The sequence below is a fragment of the Bos javanicus genome, chromosome 15 (genome assembly GCF_032452875.1).
Source record: "Bos javanicus breed banteng chromosome 15, ARS-OSU_banteng_1.0, whole genome shotgun sequence".
NCBI classification, from domain to species: domain Eukaryota; kingdom Metazoa; phylum Chordata; class Mammalia; order Artiodactyla; family Bovidae; genus Bos; species Bos javanicus.
Window position 1 is genome coordinate 66204449 of NC_083882.1, and position 27606 is coordinate 66232054.

General features: G+C 42.8%; 1 protein-coding gene across 2 annotated transcripts in view; it reads right to left on the bottom strand.

The window, feature by feature from the left end:
* Positions 1–27606, bottom strand: part of PAMR1 (peptidase domain containing associated with muscle regeneration 1) — an 80821-nt gene that overhangs the window by 45687 nt on the left and 7528 nt on the right. The window contains exons 2-3 of one of the 2 annotated variants that reach the window (XM_061381137.1): positions 8307–8483; positions 1906–2034 (exon numbers count right to left, since the gene is read on the bottom strand). In XM_061381137.1, the coding sequence (XP_061237121.1) occupies positions 1906–2034; positions 8307–8483 (306 nt within the window). Of the gene's footprint in view, positions 1–1905; positions 2035–3309; positions 3380–8306; positions 8484–27606 lie in introns of those variants that run through there. The other variant, XM_061381138.1, reaches the window with a different exon arrangement.

The following is a 27606-nucleotide window of genomic DNA, read 5'->3' on the forward strand; positions in this document are numbered from 1 at the left end:
TTGGAACGATACATCTACAGGATTTCTTTGGGAAAATGCAGTCCTCTGTCTTTGACTTCCTGCATGCAAATATTCTTCCCCTTCTCTGCCCTGTCCTCTAAACAAACTCACTCACAGTGTTTAGAGTATTGTTTAGGAAATACTTGTATCCTTTTGTTTGAGGTAGAATATACTCTCATACTTGACTGATTTGTGGCTCAGCCACGTGACTTGCTTAGAATATAAGTGAACGTGGTGAGAGCAGAGGCCAGGAATGTGGCCGTGTGTTTGGCTTGACTGCTTGTGCTTCTGTGACACACTCAAAGCAGATCATACCCCAAACTGCCCGCTGTGGTCTGAGCTCCGAACTCTAGAGTTCAACCCAGGCCAACCCAGCTGACACCAGTTAAACCCCAGCCAACTCACAGATGCATGATAGAGAAAAATACACATCTATCCTTTTGAGGGTGACTCTTATGCCCCCCAAACTGACTAATACATATGAACACACTATCACCACCACCTGTGAAAGCTTTGACTTAGAAATTCTACTCTCTGACCACAATACCTCTTTCATCTACATGTTCGGTGGCTGTATTACCACTAAGCCTGCTTTTCCATCTCACCGACACCTCCAGCCTCTATTTTCTTTACCAGGTTCATTTGGGTTTTGTGTCCTGCCCACGCTGGAGCCCTGGACAGTCACGTCTCTGCCAACTCTTAGGTCAACCATGTGACTGCTTTTATTCACCTCTGCTACCGTGCTGCTGCTGAGTATCACCCACCTGTCCAGGCTGCACCACCTACACATTAGTTCCAGCTTCCACTGGGTCCTTGGCCATGCTTGGGCATGCTTTAACTTTTTGGTAGCTGACACATTTCCTCATTCATCAGGTGGCTCTCCCCAAATTTTGGTACTCTCAAGCCTCAGCTTCCCTTCTACTCTGCTCTCATTAGAGACTTCATATGCTGCTTGCAGAGAAGACAGAGCTACAGAAGAGTTCACCAGTAGGAGGTAGGTGAGACAAGGGGTCTGAAATCACACAGACCCCTAAATCACACAGACTTAGGTGTCTTAGGTATTTTCCTTACCCTTTGCCCTAGACTCTTGCATTTTTGCTACATGTTTGATCAGGCAAGAAATACCAATAACACTCCATCCTCTATTTCTGTGGACTGGAAATATCGTTCGTAAGAGTAAAATTAATGAGGCTCTAAAACCATCCTGATTGCTTCTAATTTAAATGGGGAACATGTAAAATAGGCTTAACAAAATAATAACAGTTTATACGTTGCTCCAGATCCTGCTGCTCAGAGTGATATTCACCACCGGGTTGCTGCATGGGGGAATCTTAAACTGAGAGACAGTTTAGATTTCCACTCCATTTTCAAAGGATTATTGACACAGAGGGGAGCACTAATAAAGATTAAGCAATTCTTGGAGATCAAGCAGAACCCAGCAAGGATCCCTTTCCTGGGACAAGTGGCATGCTGACAGTTTGATGTGGTTCCAAGAGTGGAACTCAGGATTTAAGAAGTTTTCCAATAGGAATTCATATTTAAAATGCACTACAGACAACATTTTTGAAGCCTTATTCACTGCCTGCTGACCAATGATAGCACGCAGTTGCTTCTGGAATGGACATGAGGCATGCTTGTGTGCAGAATGCCTTGGCTTCATTCAGGAGAGAGGGGAAGATTTAAGAGGAGACAGAAACCTCCCATGGCCAATTCCAAACAGATGTCCACAATCCACACCCAGCAGAAGGAAACATATTTTTGTTTCTTACAGTCTTACGTAGGAAGTCTTCTGGCCACAAGCTTTCCAGAACTCACAGAGTCCAACAAGATAAACCTTAGTCCACGGCAAGGTGAGACTTGACAGGAGCCTGAAGTAGAGATGGAGCTAGGTCAGGGACTACTCACGCATGCAGTCTCCTCCATACCAGCCCGCACGGCACTCTGCACAGTAGATCCCCTTCACGTAGAAGTCGTCGAGGGTACCCCCCCAGGAGCCGTTTCGGCACGTCTTGCAGTTTTCAAAGATGGTGCAACCTGAAACATTTCCAAGCAGAATGGTGTTCGATTAAGCACATGCAGGTTCTGATGGGTTGCACGAGAAACTGTGGACTTTGCCAGGATCTTGTCTCACCTAAGAGCATCTGGACTCAGAAAGGTGCCCTTAGGAAAAAATGCTCATCCCTAGGAAGATGCTAGAGTCACCAGCATTCAGACTGAGGAGTTTAGGGGATGGTCTGAACCATCTTCCAGGTTAGCAGCTGATGGCTTGTTTTAAAAAAACTTAGCTTCTGGTCATAATTATGAACTTCAATTTTCAATAAAATACAATGCTATTTAAACTTATTTTTAATCATTATGCTTTACAAAGCAAATAATATTGATGAAAATACCCCCAAATCTAAGACTGGTAGCAAATGCTTATTATTACATTAAAACCAAATCTAAATTACATTGCTGTCTGTGCTAAAGGAGAAGCCTCTTGCTGATTGTAAATTTTTCACATTTTTTACAAGGATGCCTATCTCATATATCATCAGTAACCTGAAAAGTATTATGAGATATTGAAAATATTTAGTAATAACCTTCCAGATTGATTCCACATTTTGGTTCTAATTAATAATTTTTTAAAAAATCAACATTGACATAATTCAGATGCCATAAAATTTACTGTTTTAAAGTTTACAATTCAAAAAAAGAAAAATAAAGTTTACAATTCAATGGGTTTTAGTACATTCACAGAGTTGGGTAACCATCACCACTATCTAAATTTAGGATATTTCATCACCTCCCTCCATAAAGGACCCCATACTTATTAGCAGTCACCCCCTTACCCTGTCCCTGATCCCTGGCAACCAGTAATCTACCAGTCATTTCACATAAATGGAAACAGGCAACACATGGCCTTTCTTGTCTGGCTTTTTTCGTTAGTGGCTGATGCTCTAATGCAAAATGAAACAACCTGTAGTAAAAGGCAGACTACACCAATATAGGTATTTTTTCCTCTTTATAAAAGTATCACATATTGATTGTGGAATATTAAGAAGATTCAAACAAGCAAAAAGAATTCAATTGAAAACACCTAAAATTCCATTACCCAGAGAAAACCATCTGTAATACTTTCCCTCTGTATACACACAAACATTTTTTAAAAATTAGGCTTATATTATACACTGCACATTCTGTTTTACTTTTTGATTTAATAAAAATAGTAAACATCTTCCCATTCCGCTAAATATCCTTCTATGTCATATACTCCTATAGTCAGAGTGTGCTGTTGGAAACAGCCTCAGTGCCTATTAATGGGCTCACCTTGGAAGGTGTCAGGCTCCCCCGGATCAGAAGACCACACCAGAGAGGACTCAGCAGACCTCGATCAAGGGTTGTTTTTAAAACATGGCCTCCTGAGAGGTGGGGGATATTGAGAAAAGGTGGAGATAATCCAAGCCCGCTTATGAAAACAGAGCGCTAAGTTCTGGCTGCCCCATTCATTGTCCAGCTGTGTGTCCTTGAGCAAACTGCTTAAGTTCCCTGTGCCTCAATGTTCTCATCTGTAACCCTGGGGTTAAAAAATGTACTTATAAAGTTGATTTAAAAATTAATCTCACACCAATAAAGGGCCTGGCACATAGCAATTCCCCCCAAATATGAACTCCTATTATTATTCTGCATTCCTGTACTTCCACTTACTGGGCTTATCCCCACCATAGCATTTGGCATGCTGAATTTTAACTGCCTATTATCTGTTTTCCTATATAAACTGAAGTCAAGGACTGCATCTTATTCAACACTATATCCCCCCCACACTTAATATAGTATCTGGCACATAGTAAGTGTTCCAGAAATATTATATGAGATTCGAGTGAATGAATAAATGGATAGATGGACAGTTGGAGAGATGAATGAACTGCTAATCCAGGCTTCTGAAGTGTCTGAGATAACCAGCATTTCCTTGAGCCGATAGCACACTTTTCTCTTTGGCTAAAATTATTAGGTTTTCATTGGCCCATAATGCACACGTGCAGTGCATACGTGTGTGATGTCTGTAAGAGACAGACTTGCAGCTCTCTGCATACCATTCTGAGTTTGCTCCCTTCTTCCAGTGCTTGCTTCTTTCAACCAGAAAAAAATTGCTAATACGACTCATCAGAGTTCATATGACCCACAACTGGGTCCCAGGGGGGACCTCTGTGTCTTTAAAGGCCATCTTCACCCATGTGTCACATTCCCATCTGATTCCCTCCCCGCTGTGCCGCCGAGGAGGTCAATGGACTCCATCTGCCTTCGATGACCCTGCCAACTCTCTCGCTCTCTCTCCAGGCCATTAGGGGCAAGCCATTAAAAACCAGTTTGGTGATTAAGATGAACAAGGCTATGTTAAAAAGACACTAAGCAGCTCACAGAATTGCCCAAATGGTAAGAGAACCAAGGTCAGAGCTAACAGCCTAGAAATGCACTAAAAGATGCAGCCAACCTGCTCCAGTGAGGGCCCCGGAGCTGCTGGATGTCAGCACCACCACCCCCACCACCGGGCCTCCCGGTGGCACAGCGGCAAAGAATCCGCCTGCCAACGCAGGAGATGCCAGAGACGTGGGTTCGATCCCTGGGTCAGGAAGATCCCTTGGAAGAGGAATGGCAACCCACTCCAGTATCCTTGCCTGGAAAATCCCTGTGGACACAGGAACCTGGCAGGCTACAGTCCACAGGGTTGCAAAAAGTTGGACATGACTGAGCACACACACCCACACGCCACCACCAGGCCCCTGGACATTGGTCCTCCTGCAATTACTGCCATCATAGGAGAAAGAATGGTTGTCCATCATGATGACAGAAGTGATAGAAATTCTAAAACCAGGCAGAGATCCCGTTTCTCACCTTTGAGACTGAAAAAATTCCAAAATGGCACATTCTGTTGTAAGACTTCAGGCAAAGAATACTCTCATGGATGGCTGCTGTGAACGCCAAACGCATGGAGAAGAATTTGGCAAAGGCTGGCAAAATGACACATGCGCCCCGCTTTGACTCAGCAATCCTTCTTCCAGGAACCTGTCCCAGAGAAATGCTGCAAAAATACTAGCTGATGTACGCCTGAGGCTATTCACTACAGTAATATTTATAACAGCAAAAAGCTAGAAACAATCCAAATACTCATAAACTATGGTAATCCACAGTTTATGATGCACAATGCAGTTTCGTGCAACTGTAAAAAGGAGTGGGAAAAAATGGCTTTATACTGTCAGTGAGCCACCTCCAGCATATATTGTTAAGAGAGAAAAAAGCAAGGTAGTCAGCAGTGTTTATGGCACGCTGTCTTTGGTGCACGAAGGGGAAAGACACATAAATGCACACACAGATTTGCTCCTATTGTCAAATATAAACCTACCTACATATCAAGCAAGTGAGTTTCGAGTAACTGGTATAACACCATAGATAAAAGAACTACAATTGACTTTAAAACATAGTATTCTGACTCTATAACCTAATGAGATATATTCTAAGGTGAATAAAAACCATAAGCATCAGTGCTCTTATTACTAACACCCATAATGCTCTAGTGTGGCTTCGTACAAGTTTAAGATAAAGCGAGTAAGTGATTGGTTTAGTTTATTGGGACACAGGATTTTCACCATGAAAGAAAAGGCATACAAATACAAAATCCAAGAAGTTAATTAACAACCTTGGAATGTTACATTTGAACTTGAGTAGCAGTAAAAACATTTTAAAAATGCACGTTTCCCAGTTCTAGACACTTAAGAAAACAAACAAACAAAACCCTGTAGCAATGACGGTTCAACAGCAAGGAACAGCTCAGGTGACCTGATCATGGTCTCAGACCAGAGTTCCTTGGAGAAATGGCTGATTCCAGATCTGGGGCAAAAAACAGACAAGAAGAATTCAAGAAGTCTTCAAAATCAGTGTGGTCATGCCAGAAGAACACAGACGGACACAAAGGGGAGCCCAGTATTAAAAGATGGGATGTATGCATTAAAATGAATAATGATTGACATGGATTAAACCACATAATAAGTGAAAATGCCTGAGTTCATAATGACACTCACACACACAGAGAGAAACCTCTTTGATCACTGATAGGGACTGCTCAAACACGAACTCGCTATTTTTGAAAATAAAAAATTTTTAAAAGTCTTTCTCTGGCTCTTCCTTTCAGGGCACCCATATGGTTAATGCGGAACAGCTCTTCACTACTCAGTTGGGAAGACCCTTCCTAGCATCAGTCCAGGTGGGTGCCTCCTGTATTGATGTAATAAGTTGTTGGGTGCAGTGTGGCAGATGTTGATGGCCTTCTCTAAGATGTGATATGAAGCGACAGCACTGCCTACGAAGTTCCCTTACTTACCCCATGACCTCATGCCGTCTCAAAAGCCAAAGCCAGCCCCAGCCCCTGCTGCCACCACAACAGTAATTGTTAGCCTTTTGAAAATATTGAAAGTTGTTCAGACTTCCGTACTCCTGCCAAGGATCCCTAGTCTGAAGACCCTGACTTAGCTCTCAGATTTTCCTTAGAAAATCTAGAGGCACTGCTCAACGATTTCTCTGCAAACCCTACTCACCATCAGGGAACTGGAACAGCGGGTTTCTTTTCTGGATCAAATGTGCAAGGGTCATGCTGAGGTCACTTCTATTTTAAAGCTCAGCATTACTCTCTTCCAAGAAGGAAAATGGTTTAGACGTAACACCTGTATACTTGAGCCCTGTTTTCTCTCCCCTTCTATGATTTTCCTCAAAAGGAAGTTCCTGGTAGTAATAAGCATCATCCTCTGTGTTTGTAAAAGAAGGGGAGAGGCAGAAAGGAGAGAAGTTCCCAAAGCCTATTTTTGACATCCTTTTAGTCTTCAGTGTAAGGAAAGTGTATTGGAAATTCTCTACATCCTCTGTTTGATCAGGCCCAGAAGGGAAAAGGACTCACAAGGCAGCAGATATGAAAGCACCAAGAAACCATTCAGTGAGTTGCTAATCACGCTAGAAACACATTAAGAGTGAAACTCAGTGTCCACATGGCTCTCAGCAGACAGACACTTCAGCGAAGGAAAATCACCATCTCCTCTGTGGTGGGGGCCAGGGAAGTTGGGGTTTGGGGGAAGGCAAGTCTAGCTTGATGTAAAGCCAAAGGAATGGGCACTGTGACCTGGGAAGGCCCCATCTCGTCCTAGGATGCTCTCATATCACTGGGTGGTGTGGTGGTGCACGCGTGTTCAGTCGTGTCCGATTCTTTGTGACCCCATGAACTGTAGCTCACCGAGCTCCTCTGTCCATGGGATTTTCCTGGCAAGAATACTTATTACTGGGACCAGTTCCGAAATGCCCAAGCATCACCCTTGACTTCTGCGCTTCCCTTCCCTTCCAGCCAACTCCAAACTGCCATCAACTGCACTCTCTGATCTCTCTCAGATCCCTCCACCTCTCCCCATCCACAGGGCTTCTCTTCATCAAGGTCTCCGTTATTCTTCCCCTACCTCTAATTGTGCCCTTCCTCCAATCCTTTCTCCATATTGCGGCTGAAAAGAAAATCGGCTTTCACCTCTTTACTAAAAGATCTCCAAGTGTTACATAAAATATCTTCAGGATATAGCTTAAACATCATAGTACTGCCTGCAGAGCCCTTCAGCATCTCACTGATTCTCCTTTGCTGAAGTATCTGTCTGCTGAGAGCTGTGTGGACACTGAGTTTCACTCTTAATGTGTTTCTAGTGTTTCTAGTGTGATCTGCAGTTCCCTAAACTCCATGCTTTCTCTTGCCACGGAGCCTTAGCACGTGCTATTCTCTATGGCCTGACCTCTCTACTAGATTCCCTTCACACTCCTCAGTTTGCTGCCTCTATCTTCAGCATGCATATCCCCTCCTCTAATAAGTCACCCACCCCCGTCCCCACCCAGGCTCCCACGGCACCCGTGATCTCTATCACAGCACCTCCCATGATACATTACAGCTACCTATTTACTCTTCCATCTCCCCCACCAGGCTGCAAGTTCTAGAAATGCCAGGAATGTCTCTTTTTCTAAAGCACTGTGTTCCCAGTACTTGCCATAGTATACAGGGGCGCACAGTCTGTTTGTTCAATGAATGAATAAGTAGATGAATCCACAGCTTTGTAAGTTTGGCACTGAAAAGGGCACTAACCCTCCAATTCCTCTGCCTGTATTTAGAGTGGGTAGAGTTATGCCACTTTTAATCATTATGGCATCACAACCCCTGATGTCTACCTGTCAGAATTCAAGTGTTCTGCCTGCTTCCATCAGTGACCTCAGAAAACATGGAGGTGATCCAAGGTCTCCCAGTGCACACTCACCTGGGTGAATCAGGCAGGAGTCACATTCATTCTCCTCGTTCCTGCAGCACGGGATGGTATAACCCACCACTTCCTTCTTTCCAGGGCACTCACATTTAATCTGATCATATTCACAGCACTCCCGACACATGATATTCCACTCGGCTCCAGGGCAGGCTTCATTGATGACTGTGTACTCTGAAACAGAAAGCAGCAAGTGAGGATGGGGGGCCTGGCCGGAATGGGAAAGCCCCAGAAGTACTCTACTGCCAAGAAGCACCTTGCCCTGGAACCTGCCCGAAGGATGTTCAAAACCATCCAGTGGGGCACAGGAGAAATTTGTTATTTCAAATTTCAAAGGTGCTATTCATTTTTATTTTTAATAAAAAAGAAATCATGTTTTATCAATATAGAATCTAAGTGGATTAACACACATGCACATAAATAACAAAAAGCATACATTTCCTGAGTGTCTATGTTTATTTCTATTTTTGCTAGAGTATATCAGACCACTGTTTACAGCTACACAGGTTGTGCACTGCACAATTCCAAAAGGAACCATCCAACTGTACAACTGCACAGCACAGTCCAGGCATTGGGGCCGTCAGGAAAGTCTGGTGACCACTCTCTAGGCTAGTTCTATCAAGTACAAGGCTGAATGCCCAGTAGAGACCATGCCATTTCCTCCAAACTTGGCTCCTGGATTTTGCAGCAAACCATTTTTATGGTATCTTCAAAGCTAAAACCAGCAGAAAAGACAAAAAGTATCTTAATTAGTATGTTTGGGAGAATTTCAACGTTTTATAAGAGTGAACTCATTGGCAGAACTTCATTCAATCCCTCAATACAACTGAGTGTTCTTTCCCATGAGAAAGCAGTACTCCTTTCTGGATAGAATTTCTCTCTTTTTTCCTAAAATATATCTTAGGTAAATGAAAAGGAAGAACCATCTGGCAAAAACTATAAGAGTAATCAGTTGGAGGTTGCCCAGAGGAATCCAGGGTAAGAAACAAGACCTCACTTTGATTTCCTTTTCCTCCTGCCCCAACTCTCTAGTCCTAAAAAATTTTGCACTAAGATGATTGAATCAGAAATAGGTCAGACAGGAAATGGCATGGTCTCTACTTGGCATTCAGCCTTGTACTTGATAGAACTGGCCTAGAGAGTGGTCACCAGACTTTTCCAACGGCCCAAATGCCTGACTATTGCTGTGCAGCTGGGCAGGTGGGTGGTTCCTTTTGGGATTGTGCAGTGCACAACCTGTGTCACTGTGAGCAGTGGTCTGATATACTCTAGCAAAAATAGAAATAAACATAGACACTCAGGAAATGTATGCTTTTTGTTATATGTATGCTTTTTGTATGCTTCCTCAAATAGCAGATATTTGAGGAAGAAAACGAATCGGGCTTCCCTGTGAAGGCTTCCCTAAAGACCCCAGGCCAGGATCCTCATCAAACTTTGCAGACCCATTAAACCAACTCTAAAATCTATGGTGGCTTCTAACCTCTTAAATTTCATAACTTAGTTTTCTGTTTTCCTTCCCTAAATTTGCAAGTCTGACAAAGAGTAGATCATTCTTAATTTGCCAAGTAGAGTCATATAGAAAAACTCTTACCATCTTCGCTCGGCCTCTGGTCATAAGAACATTCTAGCATCATAGAAAGGAACCGCTTGCATGATAAGGGACAGTTTCTTAGAACGAATACATGCAGTTTTATGAAAAAAATCCCTCATTGCTTTTCCACAAACACTGGTAGGGCAGCAAAGACCTTCACCCTGGCATTTGGGAACAAGTGGCATCGATCACTATGATATTGTCATCGCTGCAATTTTGTTTCCTGAATTATTCTGGGAGCTCCTCTAGGACACACTAGAACTTACTCAGCTGAGCTTCTCATGTTTCTGATTTTGGTGGGATGAAATGAATACTTTTTAAAATCTAGAAGAGAATTTAATGGTTAAAAGTGAAGGGAAGTAAAGGAAAACATAGGAGTAAGTCTCCATGATGCTTGACTTGGTATGATCTTGGATTCTTAGGCATGACACGAAAAACAACAAAAGATAAACAGACAAACCGGACTCGTCGAAACTAGAAACTTTTGTGCAACACAGTGTGTTCTTACGAAAGTGAAAGGACAACTTAAAAATGGGGGGAGATTTTGCAAATCATATATCTGATAAGGATTTAATATCCAGAATATATAAAAGACCCCTTCAACTCAACCACAGAAAATGAAACAACCCAATTTTAAAATGGGCAAATGACATGAATAGACATTTCTCCAAAGAAAATATACAAATGGCCAATAAACGCGTGAAAAGATGCTCAACACCACAAGTCATTAGGGAACTGAAAATTAAAGGCACAACAAGATAACACCTTACACATACTTCAGTTCAGTTCAGTTGCTCAGTCGTGTTCGACTCTTTGCAACCCATGAATCGCAGCACGCCAGGCCTCCCTGTCCATCACCAACTCCCAGAGTTCACTCAGACTCACGTCCATTGAGTCAGTGATGCCATCCAGCCATCTCATCCTCTGTCGTCCCCTTCTCCTCCTGCCCCCAATCCCTCCCAGCATCAGAGTCTTTTCCAATGAGTCAACTCTTCGCATGAGGTGGCCAAAGTCCTGGAGTTTCAGCTTTAGCATCATTCCTTCCAAAGAAATCCCAGGGCTGATCTCCTTCAGAATGGACTGGTTGGATCTCCTTGCAGTCCAAGGGACTCTCAAGAGTCTTCTCCAACACCACAGTTCAAAAGCATCAATTCTTCGGCGCTCAGCCTTCTTCACAGTCCAACTCTCACATCCATACATGACTACAGGAAAAACCATAGCCTTGACTAGACGGACCTTTGTTGGCAAAGCAATGTCTCTGCTTTTGAATATGCTATCTAGGTTGGTCATAACTTTCCTACCAAGGAGTAAGCGTCTTTTAATTTCATGGCTGCAGTCACCATCTGTAGTGATTTGGAGCCCAGAAAAATAAAGTCTGACACTATTTCCACTGTTTCCCCATCTATTTCCCATGAAGTGATGGGATCGGATGCCATGATCTTCGTGCAGCCATGAAATATCTTCGTGCAACCTAGATAGCATATTCAAAAGCAGAGACATTACTTTGCCAACAAAGGTCCATCTAGTCAAGGCTATGGTTTTTCCTGTGGTCATGTATGGATGTGAGAGTTGGACTGTGAAGAAAGCTGAGTGCTGAAGAATTGATGCTTTTGAACTGTGGTGTTGGAGAGACTCTTGAGAGTCCCTTGGACTGCAAGGAGATCCAACCAGTCCATTCTGAAGGAGATCAGCCCTGGGATTTCTTTGGAAGGAATGATGCTAAAGCTGAAACTCCCGTACTTTGGCCACCTCATGCGAAGAGTTGACTCATTGGAAAAGACTCTGATACTGGGAGGGATTGGAGGCAGGAGGAGAAGGGGATGACAGAGGATGAGATGGCTGGATGACATCTCTGACTCGATGGACGTGAGTCTGGGTGAACTCCGGGAGTTTGTGATGGACAGGGAGGCCTGGCATGCTGCGGTTCATGGGGATGCAAAGAGTCGGACACGACTGAGTGACTGAACTGAACTGAACTGAACTGAGGGTGGCTATAATTCAAAAAAAAGAAAAGGAAAATATCGAGTGTTGACAAAGATGTAGAGAAACTGGAATCCTCGGATATTGCTCATGGGATTGTAAAATGGTGCAGCTTCTGTGGAAACCAATTTGACAGTTCCTTCAAAAGCTAAACATTGAATTAATGTGCAGCTCAGTAATTCTACTTCTAGGTATATTCCCCCAAAATCAAAATTAGAAACTGAAACAGATACTTGCAGCATTATTCACAATAGACAAAGGGTAGAAACAACCCAAGTGTCCACCAAGAGAGGGAATAAGCAAGAAGTTGTCTATGCACACAATATTCTGAATGTGGAATATTGCTCTGCCGTGAAAAGGGACAAGATGCTGATACAAATTATGATATGGACAAACCCTGCAAACACACTAAGAGGCCAGACACAAAAGGGCAAATATTGTCCCATCAAATTGTATGCTTAAAATGCCTAATGTAGCAAATTCTGTATTATTTTTATTATACTTTTAATGCTAAAAAATAGTGAGAGAAATCAAAATGTTTAAAGGCTTAAGCATCAGAGTCAGACAGATCTGGGTTTGGAATCCCACCTCTGCTACTTACGGGGTGTGTGATCTTGGCTAAGTTAGTTTACTGCCTCAGTCTCAGTTTATCATCCAATGAAATGAATTCATTATATAAAACTCAGGAACTAGCTGAAAGGTCTAGACAAGACAATGTATATAAAGAGTTTAACATAGTGCTTAGTATATAATGAACATTCAATAGCTATCAGCTTAAGAAGATACTATAACTCCATATTTCTCAAGGATCTCATTTTTTGAATATACCACATATCAACTCCTTACATAAAAGGTTTCTGTTGTTTCCAACTGCATTTGGAGCAAACCTTAAATGCTCTGGTATGGTTCCCAAGGCTTTAGAGAGCTGCTGTCTCCTGCGTCCTATAGCCTTTCCTTGGACTATTTTCCACCTTCTATTTCTCAAAGCCACAGAGGTCTTGCTCATCCCAGGGCCTTCACATTGGCTTTCCCCACTGCCTCTATCAAAGCTTTGGGCTTCGGTGGAAATGACACCTGTTGAGAATGGTCCTCACTGACTTTCTCATCTGAAGTTTGTGCCTCTGCTCATCCTCCCATAGTATTCTCTATCAGAGCATCCCAGTGGCCTGCTTTCGCAGCCTTTACCACAATGTATAATCCCTTTCTGTGTTTCCACTGACTGGTATGTCATCTGTCTCTCTCACATGACCAGAAGCTGGCAGAAACCTCATCTGATTTGTCCACCATAGATAGGGATGGGCCTGGCATGCAAGAGACACTGGATAAATCCTTGCTGAATGAATCAGCCTCCACTCTAGAGCTTCAACAGTCAAGAATTTTCATCCAGTGGGTCAGAGCAATGAGCCAGGAGAGCTTGTTCTGCTCAATAATTTGCTGATATCAAACAGGGGCAGTTTCCCTCCCATGATGAAGGGTGTAGAACAACTGGCCTAGGTTATCTAACTTGGGTCCCAATCCCTTGGCGCCAGCCTCTGCTTTGTCCAGCCATATGATTTCTCAACTCTCTGAACATCTGACATGCCTGTGGGGTGTGGCTCATGTCTTACCCCTCCCTTTGCTCATCTGAGGGCAAGTACTCCATCCTTCCAGGTTTTCTAAGAATTTACAAATATTGATGACTCCTGGGGGACACTGACAGAATAAAAATTACTTGCAACTTTTGTAAGTCTTGTACTTTTATAAATGTGGAAAGCCAAGCAAGGTTTGCTCCACTGCAGTAGAGGGTGGAGCCTGTTTTTCCTAAAGCAGCAGGCTAGTCCAGCCATGGAATACTGTGGGCCTCCCTTTACCCAAGAAATTAATTTCCTAAAATGCCTTCACTGGCATTTCTCTTTATTTCAATGAACAAGTCCACTCTGCCCCCCCCGCCCCGCCCCGCCCCGGCACATACATTAATTTCATAGGTACGGTCCAGAATATTGTATCGTCTTAGCCAAAGGGAATGACCCCAGGGAAGTCCATTTCTATACTGTCTGCCAAGTCAGCCAGCTGGCTCCTTCCCAAGCAGTCTGTCTGGAAGACAGAAAAACAGCCCCAAAGACGTACATATCTTAACCTTCAGGACCAATGAAAATGTGACCTCACATGACAACAGGAATTTTGCCAATGTGACTAATTTAAGGATCCTGAAATGGGGAGAGAATGGGGGCTTGTCCAGGTAGGGCAAATGTAATCTCAAGGATCTTTATAAACGGGAGGCAGGAGGGTCAGTCAGAATAGAGTGTGACAACAGCAGCATTAGACAGATCAGAGTGCTGTGCTTTCGACATAGAAGAAGGGACCACAGCTGAAAGAACACAGGCAGCCTGCAGAAGCTGGACAAGGAAAGGAAACGGCTTCTCCCTGAGCATCCAAAGAATGCAGGCCTGCCATCACCCTGATTTTGGCCTCCTAAGGCTCACTGTAGATCACTGAGCTCCAGAACTGTACAAAAATACAACTGCACTGTTTTAAGTCACTAAGTTTGTGGTAATGTTGCATCATCCACAGGGAACTTAACACACTGTGTCTTCTCAAAAGAAAGGTTAACCCAAGGCCAGTCTTTTAACCATTCCGGTCCTCAGTTTTCCCACTGAGCACAGTGCCAAGACTGTGGGTGAACTGATGAGTTCATTCTTTCATCCCACAAGTGTTTACTGAGCGTCCACCACGTCCCAGGTAGGAGGCTGAGTGCTGGGATACAAGGGAGAGAAGAACAGACACCATTCCCATGGAGTTTCATAGGGGAGCAGATGTTGAATGAACTCACAGCCTCATAGAGGAGTAGACTTTGGATAAAGGACCTCACAAACAGAGGATCACTCACCGTGACGAGGAAATATACAGCACAAAGAGAACAAATGGATGGTCATGGAGGGATATTAGCACCACATCTACAGGACTACAGGGTTCAGTTCAGTTCAGTTCAGCTCAGTCACTCAGTCGTGTCCAACTCTTTGCGACCTCATGAACCACAGAACGCCAGGCCTCCCTGTCCATCACCAACTCCTGGAGTTCACTCAAACCCATGTCCTTTGAGTCAGTGATGCCATCCAACCATCTCATCCTCTGTTGTCCCTTTCTCCTCCTGCCCTCAATCTTTCCCAGCATTAGGGTCTTTTCCAATGAGTCAGCTCTTCACATCAGGTGGCCAAAGTATTGGAGTTTCAGCTTCAGCATCAATCCTTCCAATGAATATTCAGGAATTATTTCCTTTAGGATGGACTGGTTGGATTTCCTTGTAGACTAAGGGACTCTCAAGAGTCTTCTCCAACACCACAGTTCAAAAGCATTAATTCTTCAGTGCTCAGCTTTCTTTACAGACCAACTCTCACATCCATACATAACCATTGGAAAAACCATAGCCTTGACTAGACAGACCTTTGTTGGCAAAGTAATGTCTCTGCTTTTCAATATGCTGTCTAGGTTGGTCATAACTTTCCCTACAAAGAGTAAGCGTCTTTTAATTTCATGGCTGCAATCACCATCTGCAGTGATTTTGGAGCCCAAAAATTAAAGTCTGACACTGTTTCCACTGTTTCCCCATCCATTTCCCATTAAGTGATGGGACCAGATGCCATGATCTTCGTTTTCTGAATGTTGAGCTTTAAGCCAACTTTTTCACTCTCCTCTTTCACCTTCATCAAGAGGCTCTTTAGTTCTTCTTCACTTTCTGCCATAAGGGTGGTGTCATCTGCACATCTGAGGTTATTGATAATTCTCCCGGCAATCTTGATTCTAGCTTGTGCTTCCTCCAGCCCAGTGTTTCTCATAATGTACTCTGCATATAAGTTAAATAAGCAGGGTGACACTATACAGCCTTGATGTACTCCTTTTCCTATTTGGAACCAGTCTGTTGTTCCATGTCCAGTTCTAATGCTTCCTGACGTGCATACAGATTTCTCAAGAGGCAGGTCAGGTGGTCTGGTATTCCCATCTCTTTCAGAGTTTTCCACAGTTTATTGTGATCCACACAGTCAAAGGCGTTGGCATAGTCAATAAAGCAGAAATAGATGTTTTTCTGGAACTCTCTTGCTTGTTCAGTTCAGTTCAGTTCAGTCGTTCAGTCGTGTCCGACTCTTTGCGACCCCATGAATCGCAGCACGCCAGGCCTCCCTGTCCATCACCAACTCCCGGAGTTCACTCAGACTCACGTCCATCGAGTCAGTGATGCCATCCAGCCGTCTCATCCTCTGTCGTCCCCTTCTCCTCCTGCCCCCAATCCCTCCCAGCATCATAGTCTTTGCCAATGAGTCAACTCCTCGCACAAGGTGGCCAAAGTACTGGAGTTTCAGCTTTAGCATCATTCCTTCCAAAGAAATCCCAGGGCTGATCTCCTTCAGAATGGACTGGTTGGATCTCCTTGCAGTCCAAGGGACTCTCAAGAGTCTTCTCCAACACCACAGTTCAAAAGCATTAATTCTTTGGCGCTCAGCCTTCTTCACAGTCCAACTCTCACATCCATACATGACCACAGGAAAGACCATAGCCTTGACTAGACAGACCTTTGTTGGCAAAGTAATGTCTCTGCTTTTGAATATGCTATCTAGGTTGGTCATAACTTTCCTTCCAAGGAGTAAGCGTCTTTTAATTTCATGGCTGCAATCACCATCTGCAGTGATTTGGGAGCCCAAAAAATTAAAGTCTGACACTGTTTCCACTGTTTCCCCATCTATTTCCCATGAAGTGATGGGACCAGATGCCATGATCTTCGTTTTCTGAATGTTGAGCTTTAAGCCAACTTTTTCACTCTCTTTCACCTTCATCAAGAGGCTCTTTAGTTCTTCTTCACTTTCTGCCATAAGGGTGGTGTCATCTGCATATCTGAGGTTATTGATATTTCTCCCGGCAATCTTGATTCCAGCTTGTGTTTCTTCCAGCCCAGCATTTCTCATGATGTATTCTGCATATAAGTTAAATAAGCAGGGTGATAATATACAGCCTTGATGTACTCCTTTTCCTATTTGGAACCAGTCTGTTGTTCCATGTCCAGTTCTAACTATTGCTTCCTGACCTGATACAGATTTCTCAAGAGGCAGGTCAGGTGGTCTGGTATTCCCATCTCTTTCAGAGTTTTCCACAGTTTATTGTGATCCACACAGTCAAAGGCTTTGGCATAGTCAATAAAGCAGAAATAGATGTTTTTCTGGAACTCTCTTGCTTTTTCCATGATCCAGTGGATGTTGGCAATTTGCTCTCTGGTTCCTCTGCCTTTTCTAAAACCAGCTTGAACATCAGGAAGTTCATGGTTCACGTATTGCTGAAGCCTGGCTTGGAGAATTTTGAGCATTACTTTACTAGCATGTGAGATGAGTGCAATTGTGCGGTAGTTTGACCATTCTTTGGCATTGCCTTTCTTTGGGATTGGAATGAAAACTGACCTTTTCCAGTCCTGCAGCCACCGCTGAGTTTTCCAAATTTGCTGGCATATAGAGTGCAGCACTTTCATAGCATCATCTTTCAGGATTTGAAATAGCTCCACTGGAATTTCATCACCTCCACTAGCTTTGTTCGTAGTGATGCTTTCTAAGGCCCACTTGACTTCACATTCCAGGATGGCTGGCTCTAGGTCAGTGATCACACCATAAGGGGGGTTAAATAAGATAACAAATAAAAATCTATCATTTCCCAAGAAAAGGTCACTGCCCAGGAACATGGAAGTGAGGGAGGAGACAGGGTTAATGGTGTTACTGACTCGGCCCCCCTAAGTTCATCACCCTTACTTCTCACCTGGCTGGAAAAGAGACAGGAACGTGCCCCCAAACGTATATGTAAGAAATAAACAGGTAAGTTTATTAAGAAATATTCTATGAGAAATATTTAAAGTTGATCAGCTGAAGAGATCTGAAAATACAATAAGCAGACAAAAACAATCTCCTGGACTTTTCCTCCTCCATTTGTGACAACGGGCAAAGGGCACACTGGTCATTTGGCTTCAGATCTCCTGGAGGAGGAAATGGCAACCTACTGCAGTATTCCTGCCTTGAAAATTTCATGGGCAGAGGATTCTGGTGGGCTACAGTCCATGGGGTCACGAAGACATGCATGCATAAACGTACAAACTTCAGGGAATTTCAATATGATGCTAAAAGCCAGTTACAAAAACTAGGATTTAAAGAAACACCAACAGCGGAAAAGCAACTGAAGGTTTTCCTGCATGTATGCTAAAGCATTTTAATATTTGTTTAGCTAAAGTGTTTTTATATTGTTCATGCAATTTAATTTTAAAAACGATCCAGAAAAATGGGTAATATTTTCTTGTAAGTTAAAATGAGTTACTCTGACCTCTTCACTTTATCAGTGAGGAAAAGAGCTAAGTAGGAAATAAGCAAAGAGAAACTCCAAAGACATTTTTTTTAGGGAATTCTGAGAAGAAAGGGAGGCCTGCAGAATTTCAGGCTTAGGGAAGACATGAGCAAGCCTGCTGCTGAGGGCAAAATAGGCCAGGACAACCTCCAGTTTTTTGGTGAACAAAGGTTACTTTGCTGTCCACATTTAAGAACAAAGCCTTACTTGTTGTCTAACCTAGGGATTGGTAAATGGTTTTTGTAAAGAGGCAGGTACATTTTTCTTGGCATTTTAACTTTATCTTTTTAATTTTTTATTAATTTTTGTTGGAGTATAGTTGCTTTCCAATGTTGTCTTAGTTTGTGGGTCACGTGGTCTCTGTGGCAACTACTCAATAGAAAATAGCCACAGATAATATATAAACAGATGTGCATGACAGTGTTTCAATAAAACTTTATTTACAAAACAACAACAAGAAAAAAAGAACAGTCTTATTAAACCACAAATGAGTTTTATTCTGCCAGTGCTTCCTAGGAAATAAGTACAAACTAAGCATCAAGAACTCACAGAGCACCACCTGGAATCATCCAAGGCACCAAAGAGTCAAGCACGTGCCCATAATCACATAGCAAAATTGAACTCACAAAGTTCTGGGCATATTATACATTCATTCATTTATATGAACTCTTCCATTGGATAAAGTATTTATTTTTTTTATAAAACACTCTATGAAAAGTGAAAGTGTTAGTCGTTCAGTCATGTCAGACTCTTTGTGACCTCAGAGACTATAGCCCACTAGGCTTGTCTCTCCGTGGAATTCTATAGGCAAGAATACTGGAGTGGTTTGCCATTCCCTTCTCCAAGAGGGTCTTCTTGACCCAGGGATGCATTGCAGGCAGATTCTTTACCATCTGAGCCACCAGAGAAACCCATAAAAGACCTTATACTGTAATAGAAAAGATTTCTTGTGAAAGCATCAAAAAATAAAATTATACATAAAGAAAAAGTATTCAGAAATAACTTACCATTCAATTGTCATCTTTTAATTAACATATACATTCACACAAAGACGCTAAAAGATGTGTACAGTCTTCTTAACCTCTCAAAACTGGTAACCTATTATATTTTTGGTTTTCTTTAGAAACTGCTTTATTTCTTTACTTCAGTCATGAACATCTTCTCTTGACCTTGAGTAGTCCTGAGAAGTGATTTTAAATTGCTGCATCATTATTTTGTGTGGACAAGTGCTTCTCTTTCCTCTTTTTTTTTTTTTTTTTTCCGTAAATCAGGGTAAACAAATATCAAGAGAGTTGCAGAGTATTGGGTTGGCCAAAAGTTCATAAAATTTTACGGAAAAACATAAACAAATTTTTTGGCTGACTCAGTACTTTGGTATCACAGGCTTTGCCCAAGCCCTTCCTCAGGGGCAGCCCCCATGAGTGGAGATTTCACTTATAATGGTCCAGCTCTGCTTTTTCCTGAATTCACGCTGGAAAACACAAGACACTTAACCTCTCAGTTCTGTTTTATTCATGCAAACACCAAGGCAGTGCCGACTGACTGGCACAGGTTCTGCTTTTGCTTATTTTAAATTTTATTTATTTACTTATTTTTGGTTGCGCTGGGTCTTCGTTGCTGCTCAGGCTCTTCTCTCCTTGCGGTGAGCAGGGGCCACTCCCCAGTTGCCGTGCACGGCTTCTCACTGCGGCAGTCTCTCATTGCAGCATGGGCTCTGGGGCACGAGGGCTTCAGTAGTTGCGGCCCCCGGGCTCTAGGGAATAGGTTCAGTAGTCGTAAAGCACGGGCTTAGATGCTCCACAGCGTGTGGGATCTTTCCAGATTAGGGATTGAACCCATGTCTCCAGCATTGGCAGGCGGATTATTTACCACTGAGCCACCAGAGAAGCCCAGGTTCAGTTTTTATAGATGTGGTGAAAAAGATGAATGAATGAGTGAGAGAAGCTGGCTGTCCTCAGGGCCTTCGGCATTATTTTCACAGCCTGGCAGCTAGCGTTAAGGCTCTCCAACACTGATATATTTCTCCTGCTGACAAGACGGAGAACACTTAATCCCTCAAACAACCAGGGCTTAAGTCCACAGAAGGGCAGAAGGGGCAATGGAGTCCCCACAGCATCATCTCTGAGTAGCACACTTTCAACACCAGGTTTCAAGGAAGTAAGCTGACACAGTAACTGTTCAGGCGAATCTGAAAAAAGTCAGAGACTTCTTGATGAAAATGTGAGTTGGCCTGTTCCATATATGATGTCGGTTGTCAGACCAAAGGCCCAGGCTGAGGCCACCCCAGAAGGTGGCAAAGAAAGGGGCTTTCATCAAGGGCTCACTCCTCTTTGATGTTAGAATATGCCTTTGTCTCCACTTAAAAACCCCACAGCCCTCCCCTCTAACCACATTTAATGAAAATCTCTACTGAGTGTTTTGCTGTCCTTCACATTATAAACCTAAGACCAGAAGGGGAAAAAAAAAAAGATGTAGGAATCATAGTCCTACACTTAGGCAGCTTGGGCTGCCCTCTCATCCCCACTCACTCCCCCACCTCCTCTCAGGCTCTCTGAACTCCCCCTATTGATTTCTAACACAGCACATTCCTAACCACCTGAAGGTCTGACCGCCCACTCCATGGGGCTGATGACAGATGCCAGGCAAATCCCAGATGGAAATGCTGTGAGTCAGGGGCGATGGAATGGTCACTAGGGCTCTTGATGACTCAATATCTCCTGTGACTTTGAAAACCCTCCCACCACCAGTGACTCTCAGTCCCAGCCTGGCTGGATTCCTACCCTCAGTTGACCTTGGTCTTCCCCTTCTCATAGCTCCTCTTGGTAATAAGATAATGATAGCTGGAAAGTCAACACGTTCATCATCCCCTTTGGGTATCAGGAGTGATAAGTCTTTTAACAGACTCCCTAGAAATCTAGTTTGCAGGCCTTAGTACATTGGGGAGGAAAGGGAAGCAAAAATCAATTTGTCACTTTCTTCCCCTCTTCATCCTTTATTAAGCACACTGCTCCACTCTGTCATGTCTCATTCATTGTCCCCTCTCCCTGGGTCCCAGCCCCCACAAGAACGTATCCAAGCCTTTGAAAGAAACCAGTTCACTGAATCCTCAGAGCCACCCTTCAAAGTAAGTATCATTTTCTTCATTTAACAGATGAGGACACTCAGGAACAGAATGGTAAATAAACTGTCCTAGGTGGCAAGCTTTCAGGTGAAAAAGCCAGCTCTTTCTAGGGCCAAAGTCTTATTCTTTTCAACACAATACTTTGATTCTTGACAGTTCACAACTTTGACTTTATAGATCAAGAATGCATCACTGGTGAAGTGAACACACTTGGGAATCAGATTACTCAAATTTTAATACTGAATCTGCCTCTCATTTATGCTGCTGGACAATCACAAACAAGACATCTTGCTGTGGCATTTTCCCCGAATCTCAAGAGAATGGATGTAGCCTGATGGGGTTGTTAATGTCACTGCAGTTAAAGAGGCAATGAGCATAAAGTGCTTTGGAAGAAAAATTCCATGTTTGTTGAGACATTACCATTATTCTCTGTAGAATTAAAACACATCAACAGATAAAGAAGATACGGTGCATATACATGTTGGAATATTCAGTTCAGTTCAGTTGCTCAGTCGTGTCCTACTCTTTGCAACCCCATGAATCGCAGCACGCCAGGCCTCCCTGTCCATCACCAACTCCCGGAGTTCACTCAGACTCACGTCCATCGAGTCATGATGCCATCCAGCCGTCTCATCCTCTGTCGTCCCCTTCTCCTCCTGCCCCCAATCCCTCCCAGCATCAGAGTCTTTGCCAATGAGTCAACTCTTTGCATGAAGTGGCCAAAGTACTGGAGTTTCAGCTTTAGCATCATTCCTTCCAAAGAAATCCCAGGGCTGATCTCCTTCAGAATGGACTGGTTGGATCTCCTTGCAGTCCAAGGGACTCTCAAGAGTCTTCTCCAACACCACAGTTCAAAAGCATCAGTTCTTCGGCACTCAGCCTTCTTCACAGTCCAACTCTCACATCCGTACATGACCACAGGAAAACCATAGCCTTGACTAGACGAACCTTTGTTGGCAAAGTAATGTCTCTGCTTTTGAACATGCTATCTAGGTTGGCCATAACTTTCCTTCCAAGGAGTAAGCGTCTTTTAATTTCAATATTACTCAGCCATAAAAAAGAATGAAATAATGCCATTTGCAGCAATATGGACGGACCTAGAAATTTTTACACTAAGTGAAGAAAGTCAGACAGAGAAAGAAAAAATATATATCACTTATATGTTGAATCTAATAAAAAATGATACAAATGAAGTTTTCTTACAGAACAGAAACAGACTCCCAGACCTGGAAATCAAATCTATGGTTACCAAAGGGGAAACATGGGGGGAAGTGATAAATTAGGAGACTGGGATTAATGTATACACACTACTATATATAAAACAGATAGTTAACAAGGACTTACTGTACAGCACAAAGAACTCTACTCAGAATTCTGTAATAACCTATATGGGAAAAGAATCTGAAAAAGAATGTGTGTGTGTATATATATATATGTATGTATCTGACTCACTTTGCTGTACATTCTAATATACTCTAATGAAGTATAGTTGATTTACAATATTGTGTTAGTTTCAGGTTGTAAATCAACAACTATATTCCAAAAAAAATTTTTTTTAAAGCCATCACATGTGTGGCTAAGATACAGATGGCTAGGGGAACAAGAGGGGTGAGTAACTGTCTCCCTCAGAGGCCCACACATACATGGCATTTCAAGCAGTCTGTTCTTGTTTCTCTCATGGCATTCTGAGTTCCTCCCCCTTGCTTTTAGATTTCCTAATCTCTTCTCTCTAAAACCTCCTCTTCAGACACCTATTTAAATAGGACATACCTCACCTCCTGCTGCTTCTCTTCTAGGAATAGAAATTCTGCATCTATAGCCAAAGGGAATGAAGCCCAAACTTGAGCATCTTGGAAGGGCCCCAAGTTGCCATTATCCTCAACAACTGTGCTAGAAATTCCTCGCACAGAAAGACAGCTGCTTCTGGGTTATTTCCAACACTGCAATATGAGCTGAATAGATCTTATTTTTTTAATTAGCATTGGCTACTAAAAATTTTTTAATAATGCACCTAAAAGTTCCTGGCCATAGAACCCAGCAAATATTATTCAAGCAAAGCATTAGATGTATAAATCAAGAAACAATAAAACTTGGGAATTCCCTGACAGTCCAGTGGTTAGGACTCTGAGCATTCACTGCAGAAGGTGCAGGTTCAATCCCTGGTCAGGTAACTAAGATCCCACAAGCTGCACGACACAGACAAAAATATATAAATATTTTTAAAAGTAATACAAGAAAAGATATTTCCTTAAGAAAACAATAACACTTATGCTTACCCTAAAAATCTAATCTGGATTTCCTCAGACATAAGAATTCTACAAACAATCCCACCTGTTCCCCAATCCTCCACATGTTTAAAACCTTCTTTCTGAGCCAGAGTCTGCCAGGGCTCTATGGGGGCCTTGGTCAACCACATCTATCCCTTTGCCAGGAGCCTCCAGAGTCAGTGTTACTGTGTTCACGTTCAGGTTCACTGATGCCAAGCAGAAGCAGATGGCCAAGAGCCGATGTCAGGCTGAACGAGGGTGATGCGTTTATAATGGTATGTCCTATGGTTCACTAAGCCCTAAGGTGGCAGCAGCTTCATGCAGGCTAGTCCTCATTATAGCTGCCTCCCCCAGCTCTACAAGCTTGAACAAGATGAAGGGGAACTTCTTTTGGCCTGAGGATTCCTGGCTGGCTCTACCCTTGAATCACAACAGGTGGCCATGGGCACCATCTCATGTTTGGGAGACAACATCACTGACCCAGAATCCCCCACTCTGCAAGACTCCAGCCCCTCAAATCCCTGCAAGAATCCAGCACATGGACAAACTTAGGCATGTGGAAGGCATTTCACCCTAAGGTTGGAAGGCAGATGCATGATGAAAGCAAGGGGAGAAAGCAAGTCTCAGAGAAATAAACATACGGTGAATCTTTAGATTTTTTTTTCTGACACAGAGTCACAGGTGACAGATGACTAGGATAGGACTGTGCACCAAGATGAAGTGAGCCTGAAAAGGACCATGTAAATTCCAGCCTACTAAAGACAGAATACCCAATACTTCTCTTTCTTAATTCCTTCTGTGCTAGTGGGAAAAATACTAGAAAAGAGAAGAGCAGAAGATGACTTTAATTTCCTGAGTACTCCTTTTTGCAAAGCATTATACTGAATAGGCTCTCTCTCTCTCTCTCTTTTTTTTTTTTGGCCATGCCATGTGGCATGCAGGATCTTAGTTCCCCAACCAGGGATCGAACCCTCACCCCCTGCAGTGAAAGCTCAGTCTTAACCACTGGACCACCGAGATATTGTCACACTGAATGAAGTAAGCCAGATAGAGAAAGACAAATACCATATGATATCACTTATATGTAGAAACTAAGAACAAGGTGACAAATGAATTGATCTACAAAATAGAATTACAGATGTAGAAAATAAACTTATGGTCACTAAAGGGTAAGGAGGAGGGAGGGTAAATTGGAAGGGAGGGATAAATCAAAGATTGGGATTGACACATAGACACTACTATATATAAAATGGATAACTAAAAAGGACCTTCTCTATATCACAGGGAACTCTAGTCAACACTCTGTAATGGCCTATATGGGGAAAGAATCTAAAAAAGAGTGGATATGTGTACATGTGTAGCAGATTCATTTTGCTGTCCACCTGAAGCTAACACATTATAAATCAACTGTACTTGGTTTTCTCTTTCTAACTTCACTTCACTCTGTATGACAGACTCTAGGTTCATCCACATCATTACAAATGACTCAATTTATTCCTTTTTATGGCTCAGTGCTATTCCAGAGCCTGCTATATAGCACAGGAAGCTCAGCTCAGTGCTCTGTGATTACCTAGAGGGATGGGATGGGGAAGGTGAAGGGAGGCTCAAGAGGGACAGGGCATAAGTACACATATAGCGATTCATGCTGTTATAGAGCAGAAACCAACATGACATTGTAAAGCAATTATACTCCAAATGAAAATAAAAAAACAATAATAAATCAACTATATCCCAATAATAATTTAAAAGTAAATAGGTTATCTCATGTGTGTGTGTTAGTCGCTCAGTCATGTCCAACTCTTTGCAAAGCCATGGACTGCAGCTCCCCAGGTTCCTCTGTCCATGGAATTCTCCAGGCAGGAATACCGAAGTGGGTCGCCATTCCCTTCTCAAACTCAAATAAAGACACTATTATTCTCAGTGTACAGGTTGGAAGGTGGTAAGGCCACATGAAAGAGGTTAAGTAATTTTTCAAGAAAAGAGCCACAAATGATGGAGGCAGGATTCAAACTCTGGCCCATGTTTTAAACCATAATACTCTACACCCCATGTTTATACATATCCATCCATATACACACATAAGTGTATACATAACTATATCTATTTCCTAAAGGAAATAAATCCTGAATATTCATCAGAAAGACTAATGCTGAAGCTGAAGCTCCAATACTTTGGCCACCTGATGCTCAGAGCTGACACATTGGAAAAGATCCTGATGCTGGGAAAGATTGAAGGCAGGAGGAGAAGGGGACGACAGATGATAAGATGGTTGGATGGCATCATCGACTCAATGGACATGAGTTTGAGCAAGCTCCAGGAGACAGTGAAGGACAGGGAAGCCTGGTGTGCTGCAGTCCATGGGGTCACAAAGAGTCAGACACAACTGAGCAACTGAACAACAACAACCATACCTATACTTTTATTTTTCTGTGTGCATATATATTCAAACTTGAACACATCCATACTAAGATATCAGCAGCAAAAACGAAATACATACAACGGCCAGGAAGAGCTAAATCTTTGCTGAGAAGGTTATGGGTTGGGCAGAAAACCCTTAAAAGGAAGAGCTGCTTCGTTCCTTATCCATTGCCACTGTAGTCATCCAATCTGAAACAAGTCTGGGCAGAGACAGGAGGCAGGCAATGGGAGGGCTAAGGGAGAAACTGTGTTGCATGACAACAAGAACAATATTTAGGAAAGGGAGGAATAAAGCTGTTCCCAGAAACAGCAAACAAGGGGTTGTTGAACAGCTCAAATTCACATGCTGTCTCTATGGGATACAGCACCAGTGTAAACAGCCCAGACCGCTTCCGGGTTGTAAAAATCAGGATCATGGTGCCTGAGCTATACCCAAACTAGCAGACAGGAGGGTAAATAAGAAAAGATTGGAGACAAAGCAACATGTGTGTTGAGATGGGGGGAGGTTAATGAATGGACTTGGATCTTGAACTCAATGTTCCCAGGAGCTAGAAGGATGCTCGAATATTCTCCTCATTTTTGAGGTGGGGACAGTGTAACTGTCACCAAGGTTACAACCTAAGTGGGGAAGTCAAGTCACAGCTCTTACCACTCCCTGGGACTGTCACATCACCACGTGCACCTTAATCAGAGTCACACCTCATTCCACCCAATGATCCCAGGGCAATCACATTACTGTGAGCACCTTGTAGGTCAAGAATAAGCTTTCTTGGTGAACTACGCAGGTCGATGCTGGTGAGGACTTTTATCACAACAACAGGGCCGGGATCACCCCGACGGTTCTTTCAACGACTCAGCAAGTGTGAAGTGAGCAGACGACAGACTTCCTGCCTGTCTCTCAGCAGAAGGCCGAAGAGACGCTCCAATTTTATAGATTTTCAAATTCCCTTCTTACCTTGTCCTCCATAATGGTGAGAGAGATATTCTTCAATGTTTTATCCATTATGGACAAGAGACCTGAAAAAAACTGTGTTCCATAGAGTGCCAAATCCACTGATGGTATAAGGTCTGACATGAAAAGAGGTTCTGCAGCTGAACAACCTTTTAAATGCTAGTAATAGCTTGCTTTATTGTGGGGCTTTGCTGAGCCTATAATATTCTTTGTACCAAGTTAATTCCCACATTCCCCAAACTTATTTTACCATGACATCCTAGGTTTTATTATTTCTGCTGATTATCCTTTAATATTAGTATCTCATGAAACCTACTTTGGAAAACACCAGGCTAGACCATGGCCTCTCTCAACAGATTACAAGTGTCTTTAGGAAAAGGACTGGTCTCATTCATCCTGCTATCTCTAGATAGTTTGTTGAATAAATATATGAATGCAGACATATCAGGCATATGTGATTTCCAGGGTCAGGTTATTTGTGACAAAGACTGCTGTTAGAAATGGCTCCTGCTATGACCTTTTGGAGTCTATTTTACAGGGAATCCATTGGGTCCACTTCTGTTGTTGTTTAGCCACTCAATCGTATCTGACTCTTTGCGACCCCAAGACCTGTAGCCTGCCAG